General features: G+C 50.9%; 1 protein-coding gene across 9 annotated transcripts in view; it reads left to right on the top strand.

Annotated features, from left to right (window-relative positions):
• TRAF7 (TNF receptor associated factor 7) overlaps positions 1–20,193 on the top strand; it is a 37,123-nt gene that overhangs the window by 5,377 nt on the left and 11,553 nt on the right. For 3 of the 9 annotated variants that reach the window (XM_064520030.1, XM_064520031.1, XM_026103951.2), the window contains exons 2-7: positions 9,776–9,894; positions 10,145–10,217; positions 11,311–11,402; positions 16,096–16,212; positions 17,542–17,634; positions 19,384–19,417. In XM_064520030.1, the coding sequence (XP_064376100.1) occupies positions 9,814–9,894; positions 10,145–10,217; positions 11,311–11,402; positions 16,096–16,212; positions 17,542–17,634; positions 19,384–19,417 (490 nt within the window). In that variant the 5' untranslated portion in view covers positions 9,776–9,813. Of the gene's footprint in view, positions 1–9,775; positions 9,895–10,144; positions 10,218–11,310; positions 11,403–13,952; positions 15,773–16,095; positions 16,213–17,541; positions 17,635–19,383; positions 19,418–20,193 lie in introns of those variants that run through there. The other 6 variants (XM_064520033.1, XM_064520032.1, XM_064520034.1 and 3 more) reach the window with 5 other exon arrangements.

Genomic DNA, 20,193 nt, shown 5'->3' with positions numbered 1-20,193 from the left:
AAGTGGTTGCAGAGCCCAGGTGGAAGGCGGCTCTTGACCTTTGGTAAACGAGCAGGGACCGAGGTGCGGAGGGTGGTTGGTTCCTGTTCGCGCCGGGCGCCTCTCCCTGCCGATGGCCGTGCCGCGCGGGGCGGACGCGAGGGGCGAGTGGGGCCCCGGCGCCCCGTTTGCACGGTGATTTGCTGCGTGAGTCCTCGCCGATTCCAGACTGATCAGCCGAGGTTGAAGCCCCCTGAGCAGATGGCTGTGCTTCCTCACGTGCAGCGCTGCCAGGACTGTGGTTTGGGTGGTCTGCCCCTGGTCCTCGGTCCTTGGCCGCCCTGCCGGGGCTCGGCGGCCCGTGCTGCCTCGCCACGGGGGCCGCTCGGCTGCCGCTCTGCTCCGCTCCGTGCCGGTGGCCTTTCGGAGCTCTTCAAGCCTCATCTCTTATATCACAACCCGGCTTCGACGCCGTGGCTTGCGCACGGGAGAGGGGCAGCAGCAGGACGGGGATTTCCCCTTGGTTTGTTTGGTTTGTTTGGTTTGTGTGGTTTGTTTGGTTTGTTTTAGCAGATCCGTGATGCCAAGCCCCAGGATGGGGCTGGTCTTCGCCGGAGCTCTTGGGAAAGGCCGCGGGCAGGGAGCGAACGCTGCGCAGCGCTGCGCTTCTGGGGCTGGTTCCTGCAGCACCCCGAGGGAGGGCTCGGCGTGTAGGAACTGGGAACGGGGCCGTTTCCGACAGCCGGGCCGCTCTCGCGGTAACCGCGTGGGTGCTGAGCTGATGCCAGCCCCTCTCGAGTTATGGGGCCAGACGCTGCTGAAACGGAGTCTTTGGGGCCTTCTGCGTTTGGAAAATGGTATAGCAGGTAGATGTTTCCAGGTTTCCTGAAATGGAAGGAAAACTTCTTCAAGCATGGCTTTTGCATCATGGAAACCGTGGAGCGTTGGCTTCTGTCCTAACTTTAATTTGGCTGTAGATTTTAGGAAAAATGAGATGCTTTGTTCCACTAAAACAATCACTTTTGATCCAGTTACAGGCACATTGGAAAGTTATTCCATCAGGTTTTAACATCAAAGCAGCTAGTTTGTCCATCCCAAGGACTCATTACCCTTTAGGAAGAGGAAAGCACTTACTGCAGAACGATTTCCCTTTCTGGACTGTATTTGTGCAGAGGAACGGCGGTGCTCAGACAGCTGTCTTCCCTCAAGCTGTTGCGTGTGCTCTCTCAGCTCTGCAGTCAGTTCTGGTGCTGGTAAAAGTAGCAGCAATTAAAAATACCACTTTTATTTTTATTGACGACAGCTCTCTACAATTATGGTCTCACTTTGAGTAGCTCAGAGAGGTTTGTATGACTTTAAAGAGCAGTGTAAAAACTTGTAAAAAATCAGAACGCAAAGCCCTGCTCGCTGGAAGTGTCATGCTCCGTTGGTGAGGTTGAGCTTCTGTTCACATTTTATATTCTTCTTGCACTGACTGCACGTGTCAGTGTACGCAACTGGCCTTATATATGTCACTAGGAGCGTGAGGAATGCCTCGCTGGGTCAGACCATTGGTCTGCCTAGCCACCACTCTGCTTTCAACAGCTGTGAAAGGGGATGCTGTTAAGGAGGAGCGCGTGAACCCGGGTGCTTTCTGCAGTCCCTTTGCCTCATATTCCCCCAGCGTTCCGAGAAGCTGGATTAGGGATGCTGGAAGGCACATCCCTGACGAATCCTTTGAATATCCATTCATGGAGCTATTAGTCTAAACCTTCCTGAACCTGTTGTTGTTGCTTGTCTCTACAGCCCACTGTGGCAGCAAGTTCCAAAAGTTCGCTGTTTGCACTATGGAGAGATGCTTTCTGTTCCTTGCTTTAAATCAGTCCCCTGCTAGGCTCCCTGAGTGCCCACTGAGCCTGCTGCCCCAGGGTTGGGGCAACGACAGCCACACGTTTAGTTCATTCACAAGCTTCATGACTTTGTGGATCTTGATCATATCTCCCTCAGCCACACCGAAGAGTCCCAGCCTCCGTAGTCTTTCTTCATGGTGCAGTAGCTCCATGAACTTCCCATGAACTTTAACTACGCTGTGTCCTTGAGATGCAAAGATCAGAACTGCACGCAGCACCCAAGGTACAAGTATATCGAAGTTTTATATGGCACCTGAATGGTACCCTCGCTATTGTTCTCCACGCCTTTCATGATGGTGCCTAACATTTTGTTGGCCTTTTTGTCTGCTGCTGCCCTCTGGACTGATGATTCCAGATAATTATCGATGGAGACCGTAAGAGCTCTTTCCTGCATTGTAACTGCCAGTTCTGCATTGAGCATTGTGTAGGCCTGTTTTATATTATTTTTCCCTAGATGCATTGTGCTATGTTTATCTCTATTAAAGCTCATCTGCAACCTTTTTGTCCCCTCCGCTTTATGAGGTCCTTCTGGAGTTCCTCACTAGCAGCATGGTATTTGACTACCCAAAAGATCTTACTGTCATCTGCAACCGTATCAGTCTTCACTCTTTTTCAAGGTCATAGATGAAGATGTTGAATAAAACTTATTCAGCAGTAGTTCCTGGGGAATCCTTGCAGGGTGCTCCCCATCCTGACAAGTGTCCTTTGAGCTCCACCCTCCGCTTCCTGTCCTTTAACTGCCCTGGGAGAGATACCTATCTAATGACCTGCCGTAGGGCTCTCACGTTCTTCTGGCCCATGATTTATGAGACAGACTTGATGCGCATAGCCATCACCATGTTCTTTAAATCCTGTCAGTGAACTTCACGAGAGCTTATGAACCGAGTGCTGTTTCTTGCAGAGACACTGGCCAAGGAAGCTAGCGTGACTGTCCCACGGTTGCCTCTGCAGAGCTGTGGAGAGCCGGCAGCTGAGCTGATGAATCTCGTCGCGTTTGTGCTTTGGTCTGAGATGTTCTCTTGCAGGTTGCTGTGGGCTGCTGGGAATCGGTTCCCGAATAGGAAATGTGGGTAACCCACAAATGTGGGTTACTGCAGAAGGACAAGGCAGAAAGAGCCTCCCCAAGTTGGACCCGGATTTCCCAGCTGTCTCCTCCCCTAGAAGAGTCCCTGCTGTGCGAGAGCTTGCGACTTAACCGGAGAAGCAGACGTAGTCCACAATCCCCCCGCACCCTGCTCTCGGCGCCCGCCGTCCTCTCCCCTCTGCCCTTGTCCTGTTGAGCCGGGCTTTGCAGCAGCACAGTGCTTTTTCCCTTTTGTAATCGTATTTCCCCAGTGATGTGCAAGCGCTGTAAAGAATGTGCAACCCATCCCGTGCTGGTGGCGGTGTTGTAAGAGGAACAGAAGCTTGTGTCTTTTACCGTAAAATACAGAGACGTGGCAATAAGGAAGTTCACGGCGTCTGGGCTCGTTCCCAGGCCGAGCGGGATAACCCCAGGCCTGCCTTTCTCACAGCGAGCTGCAGGCATTGGCTTCGCGCTCTAGCAAACGGTCCTGCTGAGTACAATTTTGCCAGCCCGGCAGTTTCAGCAGGGGTGCAGAGCCTTAGAGACGATGTCAATGAACTGGGGGAGAAAAAGGAGGAACAAAGCAGGCGTCGGACGTGTCGTTGACCTTTATGGGCCGTTGATTGCATAAGGCTGAGCTGTTTGCAGGTTTCTCAGCAAACAGACACTGCAGTGTGGGGTTTCGCCTCTGCCAGGGGCTCCCCTGGAGCGCCCCGTTTTACCTAAGGGCATTCACACGGGGCCCGTCTCGCCCCCGTGAGAATATCCAGAGCACAAAGCCCAGCACTGTCGTTGCGTCTGCAATGGTGCGATTCCCACGTTAGGAGTTGGCTCCAAAGTAAGGACCAGGCAGCATGGGTTTTTTTTCCCCTCTCTTTTTTTTCTGTCAAAAATGCTGAAGTTGCATGTAAAAAAGTTAACTCCAGGCAAGGAGTCCGGATCGTAGGCTGAGTTCCCAAGCCAATCTGCAGACATCTGGGTCCGTGCGGGTCTCTCCCGTTCGGAGGGGCAGCCTTATGTTGTCGTGCCGCCTGGCCACACAAGTTCTCTCAACAGTTCTTAACTTACCGGGGCAAGTGGAGCCTACTGTCTCACTACAGCTGTCAGGAGTCTCTTCAACCCGTTTTGCTATAAACCATAATCTGATCCTGTGGGATCCTGGGCCAGAAAATCAGGAGAATGGTTCCAGCCATGGGGGCTTCTGACCTGCTGCTCTGCAGAGCTGACAAGCTTAGGGAGCATCTGTGGATGCTCTGGAGCCCCTTCGTATTTGGTCACCTAAGAAGAACTTAGCAACACAAAGGGTTCTGTGATTTCCAGCAAATTTTAGTTTTGCTTCTAGGTCGTGGTACGCACACATTTTGTAACAGAGAATATTTGATACTTTCACTGCATTGTAGATCGGCCCTCATCTGTGTCCTCGGATTGATTCAGCTCAGATCCCGCAGGCTAAACAACCTTGTGTGCAATCAGTGCCGGGGTAGGAGCTGCCCAGGCTGGCGTAGCGTGCATGGGAAGGGGCACGGGGTGTCCGAGATGGGTGCCCGTCCTCCTGGAAGGGTAACATGGGGCAGTGTAGCTGGAAGGGTTCAGTTGCCAAGCCAAAGTTCAGAAATCTGATGGGGATTTTTGCAAGTGTAAGAAGCTGGTATTAATGCCAGGAACACCATCTCTTTTCTGCCTCCTTTTAACTTCTTCAATATCAGTTGGAAAAAGCCTTTTTTGATACCCCTTGGAAGGGCTTGAGATGCGGAGGGCATTGTCAGACGGTGTTCCAGAGAGGTGTCTGCTCTCTTGAAATGATCCCAATATATGGTGGTCTCAGAGATTTGGGCTGAAAGCAGATATTCATGTAGTGGCTGGTGTTCTGCCGGCTGGCTGATACTCCACGCGACATTTTTCCCATTGTTCGCATTCCTCTGCTCACTTTTCAGAGCAGATGTGAAGCAGGCTCCCTTCTGCTGCTTGCAGGTAGGTTGATCAGCCAAGCTGCAGAGCTCAGGGCGTGCTTGTAAGCAAAGAGTGGAAAATCCCTGTATACTCCAGCCGGTGCTCCCGTCCTTGTTTCGGATTCATCCAAGATGAGTGGAAGTCAGTAGGCATCTTGCATCCATTGCAGTGAGCTGTGAAACAGGGCACACATGCCTTTACTGGAGAGGTGCCTGCTTAATGCCTACACCACTTCCACAGCCTGCTGCATCACCCTCGGTGAGCTGCACAGTGGAAACCTCTCTTAGCCTGCACAAAAGTTTCAAAGGCGGTTATTTAAAGAGTCGTGAAGGTTCATCCTTGGCTGGCAAGCCAAAACTCGCTGCTTGCAAAAATGGAAGTGTTTGTATGTCGCTGTGCTTTGCAGCTGGAATAGATACAAGGGATCCTACATCTAATGATATTACAAAACTATTCGAACTGTTAGTTGTCCTCATTCTTGTTTTTTCCATCCCAATGTGCTCCATGGCGAGTGCTTTCCCATTGCCTTTTCAAGTCTCCGTATGTTCTGTTTGAAGGGAATACGCTGAAAATAGGAGGATGAAGCATTTGCCTGAGTCTGAAGACAGACAACAGACAGTCCTCCGTAAGGACAGGCTTCCTCTCTTTCCCTACGGGGATGATTGCTTGCTTTAAAACTGTCCGAATATTTGATATGCCAGTTCTCTTAATGCTGTCATGACTGGTCCAGTGGTCATGACAGCTCGTCTCTTGAGTGGTGCTGGATACGCTGTGTCTGGATAGAGGCTGCCCAAGTTCCCTGAAGAAGGAATCACTAGTCCAGATCCATTCTGAAATGCGGAGTCCCTCTGCCTCCGCTCTGATGTGGGAGGCAGACGGTGCTGAATCCCTTCTTCAGAGCAGTAATCTCAACAGCTTCGTGCTTACCAGGCCCTGTCCTTCAGATCAAACATCACGGTTCAGTCACTGAATTCTTGTCCTCTGCAAAAGCTGCAGAAATCCCACCAGGAGGAAAATCCATCGAACCAGGTCTCAGCCCACCGGTTTAGTGTTGTCTACCCTGGCCGCACTGCCGCCAGCTTGAAGTCGAAATGATGGTAAGAATGGGACAAGGTGATCATGGCGGTGTCCTGCAGCGCAGGGTGCTCCTGTAAGGTCCTAAAGGCTTTGCAGCCTGGAAAAGGCTGGAAAGGGGGCAAATGTGTTTGATTTTTTGTGTGTGTTGTTTTTCTAAGGAAACGAATCAGTTTATCAGCCTCCACTAAAGTCGTCTTAGTCTGTTGGCTGGCCTCATGCAGATTTGATGAGGAGGAAGGTCTCCAAGGGGTCGCATTGCCAGGAGTTAGGGCTATCTGCTTTGAGGAAAGACTGGTGAGCCTAGCTGCGTCGTCAGGCAGCGGGGAACCCAGATAGGAGGGGAACATTAGGGATACATGCAAACCTGAGATAATGCAATCTCGGGACACAAAATCCCAGGAAATGTGGTAGCAGAAGTGTCATCACTCATGGACTTGCTTTGCATTATTTATTAGCGCTGCCTCATGTGGAGGCCCCAGCCAACACAGAGACCCGTGTGTGCTAGGACTGCACAGATACCCGGACAAAGGTTCTTTGCCCTTCGCAGTTTATAGTCCCGATGGGCTGTGCAGGAGAGGTAAGCCAAAGGGACCGGGGCAGGGGGGAGCCATGGCCCAGAGCGCTCCCGTGGCTTGCCCGAGCTTGCCGGAGAAGGAGAGGCTGAGTGGGGTTCAAACCCGGATCTCTTGGGGTCAAGGCCAGTGCATTACCCAAAAACTTTGTCTCCCCGCTCTTCCCTGTCACTCCCCTTCCCCCTGCCTCCCGCTATCTGTGCTCTGAGGAGCCGATAAAAGCAGTGAAAGGATCCTGATGGCAAACAGCAAACTTCTTGCGTGCTGGAACCCAGCTTTGCACTCGGCAGGTCTCCGTGATGCAGCAGCACAGTCCTGCTCCGTTCCTGCTGCTCTTGAGACTGCTCCAGCCGCGATGCTCGGCATCTCCTAAGGGATCCGGCATTTGCAAACGGCCAGTGCAGTGCTTCCAGATGCATGGAAACCTTATCCAGATCTCTCGTTGTCTCTCTCTCTTTTGGGGAGAAGGTGGGTTGTTTTATTTCATTTTGCTTTTTCTTAGACTGCAGCCTTTTGCAAGAGTTTGGACGTGGGAGCAGTGGATTCCCCGGTGCACTGTTGCTGGAAGCTGGCTGCCTGACAGTTGCCTGCTGAAGAACCGCAACGAGCGGAGCAAAGTGCTGCGTCAGGCGCGGCTGAGTTGTGTCAGCCGTCAGCAGAGCGCTGGCCGCGACGCCTTTGCCTTTGCGCCACATTTGCAGTGTTTAAAACGTGAATGCAGGGAGCGACTGGCCACGTGTGCAGCCACCTCGCGCGGGGCCTCTGCAGAGGAGGCCGACGCGCTCCGGGGCTGGGGTTCGCGAAGCCCCGCGTGAGCCCAGGCTTCGCAGCCGTGCCGGCCGGTCAGGTCTCCCTCCGAGCCTCAGTTTCCCTTTCTGCAAAGCAGGGAAACTGGGGATGTCCTTTATGGAGTGCTTGGAGGTGCAGGACTCGTCTCCCTCAGATAAGAGAAAGGCAGTTGCTAGAAACACCCGAGACAGTTCACCCACCAAGAAGTTTAAAATTTGGGCAGTGCGAAGGCTGTACGCGAAAGCCTGGCCACAGCAGTGTCCTCTCAGCCGGGGGCCGGAGCCAGACGCTTTCCGAAGGGGCCCGGAGCTCCGTGTTGGCCACCCGCAGAGGAACCGCGGGGTGTTTCGTCCCAAGCGCCCTTCGCTGGCGGTTGGCTCTTGTCCTGCAATAAAGGATTTTGGTAGTGTTTAGTAAAGCATTTTTGGCCCGTCTGTTCTCGCTGCAGATGTCTGGTCTGTCTGTTTAGCCCTTGGACTCTGCTGCTGGCAGTGAGACTACCAAGATTTAACTATGCCTTGGACAGAAAGGGATCTTTGATGAGGATCCTTCCTGAGCAGCTCGGTCCTGGCGCGCAGGGTCCCCGTCTCCGTGGGCAGGCTGGACGGGCTGCAAGGGCAGGCAGCACCTTTCAGCCGCAGGGACGAAAAGGCAGCTAGGGAGGGCTCAGTCCCCTGCTGAACCCTTGTCTTCTCTGGTGGAAACTTCTCTTGAAGCCAGAAGCATCTCCTTGCAGCGGCGGGGGGGTGTTTTGGCTTACCCTTCCCACGGGAGCAGCTTTGGTGCCGTGGCTTGGGAGTGGATTCCTTGAGAGCATCCTGTCCCATTTGCCAGGACAACAGCATAAATTTGTGCCTTCACATCAGCATCAGGTTTCAACAGAGGTTAAAGAAAGCAAACTCTGTGTTTCTACAGATTATTATTGTGCAATCACTTGACTTGGCAAATTTGAATCTAGTAAACTAGCGTAAACAACTGAAGGAGAGAAATGGGCCCCCTGACTTCTGAGGACGGATGGTTTCTCTTCTGGGCTGATGATGCAGAATTTGTGGCTAGTTCTGAGCAGGAATTGGGAGTGGGATCCAGAGTCACAAATGTATTAATTGAATACATATGAATACATACTTTCTTGGTTTCCTTGACCTTGTAGCTCAGACCATACTTGAAAGAACTCTTTTAATGCACATATAACTAAATCAAAAGTGGGATTTCTGCTTTCTCCTGAGATCCATCCCAGGCTTTTGTGTTCAGCAGTACAATCTGGGGCTTTTGAATTAAATAGCAAAATTCCCACTGGCTTCCTCACAAGAACAGGATGAGGCCTGTATTAATCATGCTTTTGATTATAAGGCAGCCTCAAGGTCTGAGGTGCAGCGAAGTTTAGACTTTGGTTTCCTTGGCTGGGAATGCAGGAAGCGCTGCAGAGCCTGCCCGGGCGGCGGGGCTCCCGCGGAGGTCTCCTCGGCCGTAGCCCCTCTCCCACGCCAGCCGATCCGTGGTGTGAGGCTGCCGGGTTTCCAGGAACCCTCTTCTGGAGCTGGGTGGTCCGGGAGGGAGTCGCAACCCCTCGCGCTTCAGCAAGGCCCAGCGGGACGGCTGGATGAGATGTTTCCATCCTGTGCTGGGAAAATGGCCTGAGCTGCGAAGCTGAGAGCGAACAGGCTCCCTGGGCCCTGCGCTCCAGGCCAGCTCAGCTTAAGCTATGCAGCTAATGAGATGAGGGTTTTACTGGTATAGCTTTACATCCAGAGACCTTCTCTGCCCTCTGCACCATGCAACTCCCTTGGCGCTTTGTAAGAGCAGGATTTCGTCTGTGGCGTTGGCCAGAATCCCCCATCTGCTGTCGTGCAGTCTGCTGCATGCTTGCTGTTGTGCTGCATCTTGGAGGTAGCTGCCTTTTAGGACACTGCTTACTAATCCCTATTCCCTGCAAAGTATTTTGGGAAGCAACAGGTAATGCGCTTTCTGAAGTACACTGAAACTGAGGAGGAAAAGAGGACCACGTACAGAGACCGCGTAGGGCTGTTCTCTGCTGGGATTATGTCAGTCACAGTTGGTCCATACTGTCCCTACAGGTCTCATCTTGAAAGGACTGCCATGTAGTATGACCGGTGGATGCTGTCTTTCTTGGTGTAGTCTCCTGAGAAGTTTCATTTGCTATTTAAATAGTCCTACACTTGTAAAAGCAGCTAGTGGCTATGAGTATTGCAGTATCTGGGTGATCAGGCTGTCATTTTAAAAGATACCTGATCTTATTAAAAATGCCAAATGCTCATCCCAGAATGATTTGAAGGGACCTGACTCTGACCTTGCCAGTTGCTTCTGAAAATCCAGGCTTGTGTGAGTTTAGGTAAAGACTTGAACTCAGTGCTCCGAGAGAGCGTTCTCCGAGCCCTTTCTGCACGAGGGAAGTATGCACAGTGAACTAACTCTCTCTTTCTGTCTTTCTGCAGAGCAAACTTCCCATGACTAACAAATGCTGGTCTAGATTATGAGCTCAAACAAGAACGCTCGCTACAATCGTTTCTCCAGTGGCACAACAACCATCACTACTTCTGAAAACACTAACGGGGTAAGGCCTGCAGCTGTTAGCAGGGGACAGGAGCTAGGACTGCTTCTCATCTTCTCATCCTTTCTTTTGAGAAAATGAAGATAGCTGTTGACAATTTGGTACTTTCTACCACCTTAAAAATCACAGTATTCACAGGTGAAACTTGGGAATATGTATTATATACGTACGTTTTTTTCAATTCAAGAGAGGTAGCAAGCCTTCAGTTGTGCTGGACCGATACACACTGACCTTCATTCTGTCCATATTTCAGACAAGAATGGAAACAACTTTTGGGCCGGCCTACTCTGCTGTGACGACCATCACGAAGGGTGAGCGCATTTCAGGTACGGAGCTTCTCCCCTCTCCCCAGAGAGCTGCGCGTGATTCCTACCAGTTTTGTTTGTTTGCTTCACAGATCATAAAGCTGTCGGGAGAATCACTGTCTGTTCGTTACAGGCAGGGGCTATCTTTAGCATTACACAGCCCCGGTGTTATTTAATCATGGCATCTGATCATCAGGCGTGATGGAAATGAGTACGCACAGAAATGTCTTTACAGTGCCACTGGGAAGCCCTTGCTGAAATTAGGATAGTGCAGCGGGGTCTGATACACAGCTCAGTCTCAAATTCTGTTTCTCCCTGTGACTTCTCACACAATCATTGTCAGGGCTGAAGATTTCCACCTTCACTTTCTGCCTAAATGTGAGTCACTCTGGACACTGGTTAAAACCCCTATGGCTGTTTTTAGCTCAGACAGGAGGGGTTGCAAGTACACCTGCTCATTTTAAAATCTCATGCTTTTTTCCTCAAAGCCCAGCAGGCAAGGAGCCCTGACATGTGGGATGAATGTAGGAAGAGGTTTGGTTTCATTTTGCAATAAAAATGCTTTTACTTTAGTAAAGATAAGAAACTGTAACACTGATTTAGATACGGAAATGAACATCTGCCTGGGGGAAGGGTTTGGATTACATTTGTACAGGACTTGGGACGCTAGATATTTCTGGACTCCTGAATATTTACATTTAAAATTTTATGTAAGTCAGTAATATGTTCTTCATATAAATATTTCCAATTTAACTTAGCATGCTTCCCTTGTTATAAAATATCCAGACCTCCATTGATCTAAGGAATTTTTGTGGGTGGCTGAGATGTGTGGGAGTATAAGGTTTCCTTCTAATAACTTTTTAAACCTATGGACCTGACGGAATATTGTCTGTGCTCTTTTCTGGGCAAGCAACCTTCGAAGGGTTGCATGCATTTCAGCAAGCTGTCAGAGATCAGGATAGTTCTGGCTTCACTGATGTGTCCAGGTCAAAAACTGGAGTGGGGGAATCCCTAGTCTTTTCCAGGGAAAACTTAGAGCTACAGAGACCCATAGCTTGGCAGCGGTACTGAGGAGCCTAAATGCTTTTTTTATTTTATTTTATTTGCTTTAAAGCTGACGGGACCAATACTTTTAAACAGCATCGTCGGACCCCATCCTCCTCCAGCACACTCACCTACTCTGCACGAGATGAGGACGATGGCATGGTAGGTGTTGGCAGGGCCCCCCTCCTGTCCGGCTTAGCTGGTTATATCTCAAGTGAGAGATGTCTGGTGCTCCTCCGGACTTCCCTGCCTCCCTCATCGTTCCCGTGCGCTGCACTGCACCAGATGCAGTGCCAGATGTCTGCCCGGAGGCAGGACCGGCCTCAGCAGCTTCCAGCTGTCTTTGTGCTTGGAGCAGTGGTGGAGCAGAGAGAGCTTCTGACCGGGGGCTTTAGGTTGGCGCTGCTGGTGCTCATTTTCGGACTGGCTTGAAAATTGTACCTGCTTACAAAGTCCAGGAGCGGCAAATCCCACGGGCCTGTTTGTGTGGGTGTTTCTGCGTCCTGCTGTGAGCAGTGTGCCCTGAGTCTCCTCCCGAGCTCGGGAGGGGACAGTTGTCAGCAGTGGCCGAGGCCGGGCAGCCTCGATGGGGGCCTGCCGGACGGACAGACAGCCCTGCAGTGCGGCCAGCCCAGCAGCACGGCTGGTCCCACAGTTAGGACCAGAAAATCCTTTCCTCTTTCCGCCTCCAGATGGGGCTTCTGACCACAGGGAGCAGGTCTGAAACTGCCGAGCAGGACCTCGGCGTCATAGACGACGCTCGGCCCCCAGGGATTGCGTCAGTGGGGTCTTCTCCCACAAACCGTTGCCGTGTCTCGCAATGCCTTTCCAGAAAAGCACCTTCCTGTTTTCTGTCAGGCTCCCTCCTTCATTTCACACACTCTGAGCATCTTCTTTTTTGGAGATTTAGTGATCCAACAGGTCTCAGGGCTGGCCGCTTAAAGAGAAATTAAGATCAACTAAATCAATTAATTCAGTTAAATCAAGAACAGCAACAGGGAAGCAAACCTCAGTGAACAGACAGCACTGAGGCCTTGATCTTCTGCGGTCCCTAGTACTCCAGTCACGTCTCGTAACCACAAGCGCCTGTTTAGATTTAAGCATGTGAGTAGATTCTTCATATTAAGCAAGTGCTTGTAGACTTTGGAGTAGCCAGGCTGCTTATCAGGTTACGAGACGCAGCTTCTGAGCCAGGGATAAGTGGATCACGGCTGCTGATTAAGTTAGGCACTGGCAGAGACTGGGGTGGCAGTAACAGTATGGAGCTACAACACTTCTTAAAATAAATTTGATACCAGATTGCAAAGAGGTTTATCGTCAGCATCCTATAAAGTTCCTTCTGTTGCTCAGGGACCTTGCTGTGTTTTGTGTGAGCGTGTGTTTGTTTTTCAAAAAGTCCTTTGAATATTTGGCCTGTGTCCTTGGGAAATGCAACTTTGCTTTGCCTCACTGACACCATGGTGCTGGACCACTGTTGCAGCAAGTCCTTGGCAGGAAGCACCGATCTGGTGGACTGAGTGCTGTGTTCACTGTGCCCTTTTCATGAGATGTGCGGTGGTGACAAAGCACAGGCGAGGATTTCCAGGGGAGCAGGGGGTGCTACGGGCATGAGATTCAGCCATGTCTGATAGTGAAGCTCCCTGACTCCTTTGAAAGCCCCAGTGTGGCAAAGTGAGGTGTGCAGCCAAGAATCAGAGAGAGCTCTCCTAGGTCTTAGCCCCGGTCCTCTTGGATGGTCTCAGCCTACTTTCCCTAGAGTGCTAAACATCATTAAGCAAAAATAGCAAGAGGAGTAATGACTGGTTCAGGAAGCAGCCTGCGGCGTGAGCTACTTAAAACCCAGAAGCGCCACAGCCCTGCTCTGCCTGCTGCTCCAGACAAACTCTCACTAACCTCTTTGTGCAGCTTCCTTTGCTTCGTCAAGAAATAATCTGGGATTTCCCTTCCTGATCGCTAAGTTTTCCTTTCTCCAAAAGCTGCCAAAGGCTTGTCAGCCATCATCATGAGACAGCTGGAGACGAGTCAGAGCCCTCCTGTGACTGGCCCCCCTCTTTTTCTTTCTTTTTAAAGCTTCTGCTAATGAAACCAAAAGCAGAGCAGAGTGCTCTGTGTGCAAGGCGGGGTTATCGGAGCGTCTGCTGTCATCTTCGGTGCCACGTGTTCCCAGCCACGCTCTGCCTACAGGGAACGGGAGCGAGCACTGTACTCTGGGTCTGGCTCCCCTTGCTGTAGCAGCTGCTTTTTTAGATGATGTGGTAGAAAGGGGCCAGTTCTGAACGACGTCTAAAGACTACAGCTGAATATGGGGCCAATGTACACTGGTGGATGAAGAGCTGGCTGTGGCTGTCCAGGGTCTCATTTGTTTACAGGCAGCTTCATCAGTGAACCAGAGGCTGGACTGGGTTATCTGCCAGCCACAGGTTACTGATACTCCATCAGAAGATGTTTGAGCAGCTCTGTCACTTGGGCTGTTTGAAGATGGACTTAACATTTAGAGCAGAAATAGCCCTGGCACAGCTGCGGAGCCTCGGGAGGTGGAACCCTTCTGGTAGATCCTGCAGGCCTTGGGTCTGCAAAACCTGCGGACAGCCCTGTGCTCGTGGCTTGGGGTGCACGTGGGTCTCCTGTAACCTGGGCATGTGCCCACGGGGGGGGGTGGGTGGGGTGTCCTGTGTTCCTGAGCCCTGCTGTTCTGTTTGCAGTGCAGGTGCACCCTCCCCTTGTGCCCGCTGCCCTACACCTCTGATGCTAGGTTGTCCTCACCCTGCAAAGCTCGTGCTCTCTGTGGGCCAGGCTGGGAACGGGAAGAAATGCAGTCATTGACCCCGTAGAGCTGAGGACTCTTGAGTCTTAGCCTTGTTTACTTGCTAAAAGCAAAGGCCGCAGATCGCGAGAGGGGCAGTAAACGCCAGCACACACCTCTGCCGTTCAGCCTTGTCCCTGCGGTCCCAGGCGAGCAGTCTTCCTTCACACGTCGGTTTATCCAGTTCTCGGTTTACACCAGCGTTAGCCCAGCCAGAGCACTGGGAGCTGAGCCGGCCCCGCAGCAAGGCTGCGTCCTCTGCCCCGCGTCCTGGGGGTGCTCTGGGGCTCTCGCCCCCCTGCTCGCACGGCGTGATCCACGCAGGCTGTTGCTGCTGCGAAAGCTGCCTCCCTGCAGAGCCTGCCTTCGATGCTGCGGTTTTTGTGTCACCTCCAGAGCAGAAATTAAGCACAGTCACTCTTGTTATTTTCATAACTTCTGTTTCTAGTGGAGGAAATAATAAAATTAATGGATACACACTTAAAATTGATTTACCTCATTATAACCATTCCTCTTCAAGGTTTACATGTTTAGTCAATAAGTGTGCCTTCTTTATGAAAAACAGTTTTACACTTTGGCTTCTAAGCAGATGCAGCATTTCCAAGCTACTAGGATCCAGTATCCTAAAAAATCAGAAAGCAGAGCAGTGTGAAGAACCAGCAGGATCGTGGATTGTTCCCCTTCTGGAAGCCAGCGAGAACTGCACTCGGCCTGCAGTACACTCGCTCTCTAGGAAAGACACTCTCTGAAGCTCCTCTTACATCTTTTCTTGCTGAATTTCCTAGCTGGCCTCTTGTATCCCTTTTGTCTGTTCTTGGGTCTGATGTTACACACTTTCACCCACGGCAAACACCACAAAATAGAGCTTGGGATGTTCAGATTGAACATCAGGGAGAAAACTGCTTGCTTGGCAGGTAGTGCAGGACAGGGATGCCAGTGGGGGCTGAATCTCATCCTTGGAGCTTTTCCAGCTCAGTTAGGCAAAGCCAGGGCTGACCAGACCTAGTGCCGGCGATAGTCCTGCTTCAAGTGGGCAGCCGGGCCAGCGATCTCCAGAGCCCCTTCCAGCTGGCAGCTCTATGACTGCCAAGGATGCAGGCTATGATCGAGCTAGGTGTGATACTTGCTGGTCCAAACAACCTGGATGGTGGTCATCTCTTGATGTTAAACTTATGAAGCTTGTGGCTTCATTCTGCCATTTCTTTGTCACCATTCATTCTGTTCCTTGAAGACTTTTATTCCCAGCTTGCCACCAGAATCGCTTCCAGAGTAACCCAGCAGTGGCTGTGCTACAGGCTGTTGTGTCTGTTTTCGGCCCCCGAATCCAATCCCTTCTTGGTCCGAAGAGCTTGCTCCATTTTTGCTTTGATGCTGAGTTGTGCCTTTGAGACGTGCCTCTGGTTAATATTCCGGGGGCTACATCCCCTCCAAGCCAATCCCAAGGACTCTGCAGCCGGTGGGATTTTTCTCGATTGGTGCATGCAGTGTGCGCTGGGCTCTCCCCTCCCAAACAGGAAGCGACAAAGCAAGGCTGTTACTGAATTGAATAGAAGGAAGTCTCCACACTTACGCAAAGAAATTTGGCAGAAGTTAGATAGCGCGTGAAACAACAAGTGCTGCTGCAGAGATTATAGAAAGTGCAGAACCTGGTAGCTGTCTCTGGGGGAGATTTACAAAGCTTTCTGTGAAGGATTAATTCTTCCAAACCATTGCTTTGCATGTAGGCACAGTAAGTATATGAACAAATGCACCTTCGAGAAAGTTATGTGCTCGGCATTTAGATGTCAGCCTCTTTTAGCGGGGTATGTTAAACCTGAACGATGCCTCTCCTGTCTCTGTGTGTGGTGCAGTTTTCCCAGGCTGCGGGGAATGGCACGTAGCGGTGAGGCACGCTACTTCTATGGACCATTTAATGCAGCTTGGCAGACTGGATGAACAAATGGAGCAGCTGAGTTTCATGGAGGGGGGATTGAATTTGGAGTCTCTGTGCATAGGGTTCTGGAGCAGGGGACTTATTTGCAATAACAAGAATTGGTTTTTATCTTTTTGAAGCCTCCGATCAGCACCCCACGTCGCTCTGACTCTGCTATCTCCGTCCGTTCATTGCACTCTGAGTCCAACATGTCCTTGCGCTCGACGTTCTCACTTCATGAGGAAGAGGAGGAGCCAGTAGGTATTTGGGATTGTCTCAAGGAGCAGGATTAGGAAGTTCAGTGTCATAAGAGTAACTTAATGGACTGTTGTGAGTATGTAGAGCTATCATGGACAGATTTTGGTGATGTCTGAGTCTTTGGTGACTAGGAGCCTGGCTGTCAGGTTTTAAATTTGGTTCCAATCTGTTTTTAATTTTGTTGTCACCACTGACTTCTGCAAGTCACTTTGCTTCCTTGTGTGCGGTTTCCCCATGTGTAAAGAAGGGTCAACGGTGAGGCTTTTCTGCCTCTCGGGAAAGCTGTAAGTCCTTGCATAGTCATGTGGGATCCCCTGGCTCCGCTGCAGAACGGTAAGGGGTTGCAAAGCTTCAGGCTGCTGATCTAGCCCTAGACAGCAAGAATAACACAATTCTAATGATTTTACACAATTGTAACAACACAATTGTAAACCCCAGGAGGGTGCAAGGAATTGTCCACATGTGACTCTTTGTAGGGGGAGGACGCTTTCAAGCAGAGCTTAGCTTGTGACCCAGTGACTAACCCCAGACTGGACACATAAAAGGTCAGGGGGCATGTTGCTGCAGATCTGGGATGAAAGCGCGTTTCATGTGCAGGAACTCAGAGGGTTGTGTGTGCAGTTTTGAGAGCAGCACGGGATGAAAAGGCAGACTGAACTGCAGTGATTGATTTGGAGCGCTCCAAAATGCGGAGCCCTGCTCCGGTGGGGAGCTGAGAGCTGTGCTTCTTGGGGAAGTCGTGCTCAGAGCCAGTGCTCCGGCAGTCTTAGCTGGTAAAAAGAACTGCAGAGATGGGCCCATTTTGGTAGAAGCAATGTTGTTTCTGCTCGACAAGGGAATGAAAGAGCCCTTCCTTCAGGGCGTTTCAAAAATACAAAAGGGCAAACTGTTTTAAAACCGCTTCTAAACGTCGGGATTAGTACCCGAGACATTTTCAACAACACACTGTTCAGTCCAGCTAATCAAAGCGTGCCAGACAGTGCAGCTGCCACAGTTCTGGTGACTTGAGTCATTCTAACAAAAAATCTGTGCAGTTTGCTGTCAGAGATCCTGATCCTACCAGCTGCCAATAGCCCCTGATTTGTGATGAGTTGAGGGTCTCTAGCCATTCCCAAGTTCACTTCTCCCCTGCCTCTTACATACTGGAAATCAGCAGATCCAGACAAAAGCTTATTTGGAGATAATGAAAGTCTTAGTGTGCCCTGTGCCCTTTCCTGCTCGCCACTCGAGAGCTGTGCTCCCTGTGCAGAGCCGGAGGCTCTTGCATTTGTAGCGGGAGGCCCCACGCTGAATCTTGTGCTGTCTCTGTCCCTTTCTGTCCTCTGCAGGAGCCACTGGTGTTTGCTGAACAGCCTTCTGTGAAACTGTGCTGCCAACTGTGCTGCAGTGTGTTTAAGGATCCAGTCATCACGACCTGTGGGGTAAGGAAGTACTTTTCTGAATCGTGAGCTTGGGCTCCACAGATGAGCTGTGTGACTTACAGCAAGGGCCCTGACTGTCCCCAGTGACTGTCAGCCTGAGGGAGCAAACACGAGGCAGTGTTTGACCGGGAGATCCGGGCTAGCATGGCAGGCAGAGCTGCTCACAGGGATGGCTTAGGTTTCCCTCAAGGCAGCCCAGAACCGATCTGCAGTGGGGTGTGCAGGGCACTCTGCAGTTAGGCAGCCAAGGCGGGAGCTTGCTCAAAACTGGGCTGCTTTTCCCAGGAGAGCTATACTATACTGTCAGCCTCCTTATCGTTCGCCCTAGTGTTGCTTCAGCTAGGTTTGCAACTCTGTGTTCCCTGTCCTGGAGGGCTCTGCAGAATGCTGTTACCTCCTGGGAGCAGCTGCCAAATTCCAGCCCAGAAACAGCAGCTCTTCAGTTGGAAAGAAAGTGGTTCCTATAAAACAAGAATGGCTTGAAGCCTAATTTAGTTAATGCTTGGAAAGGGATTTGAGATCATCTAGTGAAAGGCACAGAGTATTATGAATATTCTTCCATATTCCATTTGATTAGGGTTTTAATAGAAACTGTATATTATTCCTGCTTCTGTGCTATGTGTGAAGAAAGATGGCTCTGTGACACTGTCTCACTAATGCTTCTAAAGCGCTGCAAATTCCTAGGATGGAGCTGTAGCAACGAATGCAGAAAGCAGGACTGTTTATTGCATTGGGAGTGCTATACCCAAAGGTGTTGGAAGTTGGTGTGATTCTTCTGCCACCATTTCGGTAACCAGCTCTTCACAGAGATGCTGAGATTTGGTGGTTAATATGGGGGAAAAAAAATCTGCTGCAGGAAACAGACTGGCTTCACTTGCAGCCCTGGCTTGGCAGCTCTGCAGAGAGCACCATGCAGCTGTGCAGGGCAGGAAGAGGCAGCGTGAGCAGGGCTGCAGATAACAGCTCTGTGAGAGTGACTTGCAGCCTTTCCCGTGCTGCTGCCAAGCTCGGGCCCCGTCCCCGGGGAATATCACTGAGGAGGCTCCGAGGCAAGTTTGGGACCAGTGAAATGCTGCAGCCTTTGTTCCTTTCTTTGTATTCCTTAGCATGTTAGATTGAAATTGCTACTTTTACCATACATTTCTGCTGTAAGCATAGAAATAGAGAGAGGTGTCTAAAGTAGCATGATTTACAGTGCATTTAATGGGGCTTACAAACCAGCTGTCCCATCCACTTACAGCAGGACAGCTTCAGCTAAGTTAGAAGAGCTACACAGCAATATGTGTGATGGGCTGACTGGCCAAGGCCAAGGAGCGGCCGGACTGGTACTCTTCTCCTTCAAGGCTTTGCAGGAAAATGAGAGGAGTAACAAGTTTCTGCACTAAAGTGGAGACCCCATGCAGACTTTGAGGACAGGAGTATCAGAGTGTGGCAGAACATGTCCATGGCTCTGTTTTGTATCTGATCCTGAACAACGAAGACCGCTCAAAGCTCCAAAGCATGTCCTTGATATTTCTCAAGAACAGGTCCTGGGTGGGACTTTTAGCTGCCTGGGCAATGCTCTCCCCTTTAGGCTGGTTTATGTCTTGGGATGCAGGCTCAGGGGTGTGCCGAGTTATAAAGCAGGCAGAAAAGCTGCTGAGGCCCCTGTGTCACAGGTTTTGGTATCTCCCACCTTGCCCATCCTTAGCCACAGGGAAGCGTTTGTCTGATATCGTTGGCTGACACTGCTCCTCTTTGTCTCCCCAGCACACATTTTGTAGAAGATGTGCCTTAACATCTGGTAAGTACAGAACTGTTCTTGTGTGATATGCTCCAAAGTGCTGTTATTTTCGTGCTTCTTTGCTTTCTCTTAAAAAGAAACCTGCAGAAAGATGTCTGAAAGTCCTAAAACAAGCCATATGTCTCAGGCTACCACTGCAGTAATGAGGGCCTGGGGCCTGGGTAGGTGAGAAACTCTGAGCTCTAATGGTATGCAAATACAGCTGAATCCAGAACGAAAGCTTTCTGTGGCTGCCTGTCTAGGGAACAGGGGGCCCGTGTTTGGCAGAGACCCATCAGACCCCTCCTCCCGCATCCTGTTCGTGCCAGCCCTCTGGCACTGGCGGAGCCAGCGTGAAGCAGCACGCAGAGCAGCTTTAGCTCACCCAACTCTTCCAGAAACCTGGTAGAGCCCAAGTGTCTGGCTGCTGGCCTGGCTGCTGGCCTGGCGTAACCGGCTCCTCTTTGGTTTGCACTCTGTGCTATGAAAATACTTTATTTGGCACAAAAATCTCAAGCCTGTGCCCCTCTTGGAAAGCCACTGTTGAGCATAAAGCCAAGTAATTCGTATTACCAGAGCAGCAAGCCCCGAGGAAGCTCCCTGAGCACTCAGGCAAAACAGCAGCTCTTTCTACCTCAAGATGTCTGTCTTTCACATGTGAGGGGTCCCTCTGCTTTGCATGCTGACTGCTCTGTCACCGTGTCGTGGTGCATCAGTCCCAGCCAAGGCATTTGTAGCGAAAGGCTTTGTAATCGCAATCCCGAGTTGCTCAGTTTTGCTCCTGCCCTCAAAGCTTG

Source organism: Dromaius novaehollandiae, chromosome 14 (assembly GCF_036370855.1).
Source record: "Dromaius novaehollandiae isolate bDroNov1 chromosome 14, bDroNov1.hap1, whole genome shotgun sequence".
Taxonomy (NCBI): Eukaryota; Metazoa; Chordata; class Aves; order Casuariiformes; family Dromaiidae; genus Dromaius; species Dromaius novaehollandiae.
This window is presented reverse-complemented; position numbering and strand designations above follow the sequence as displayed.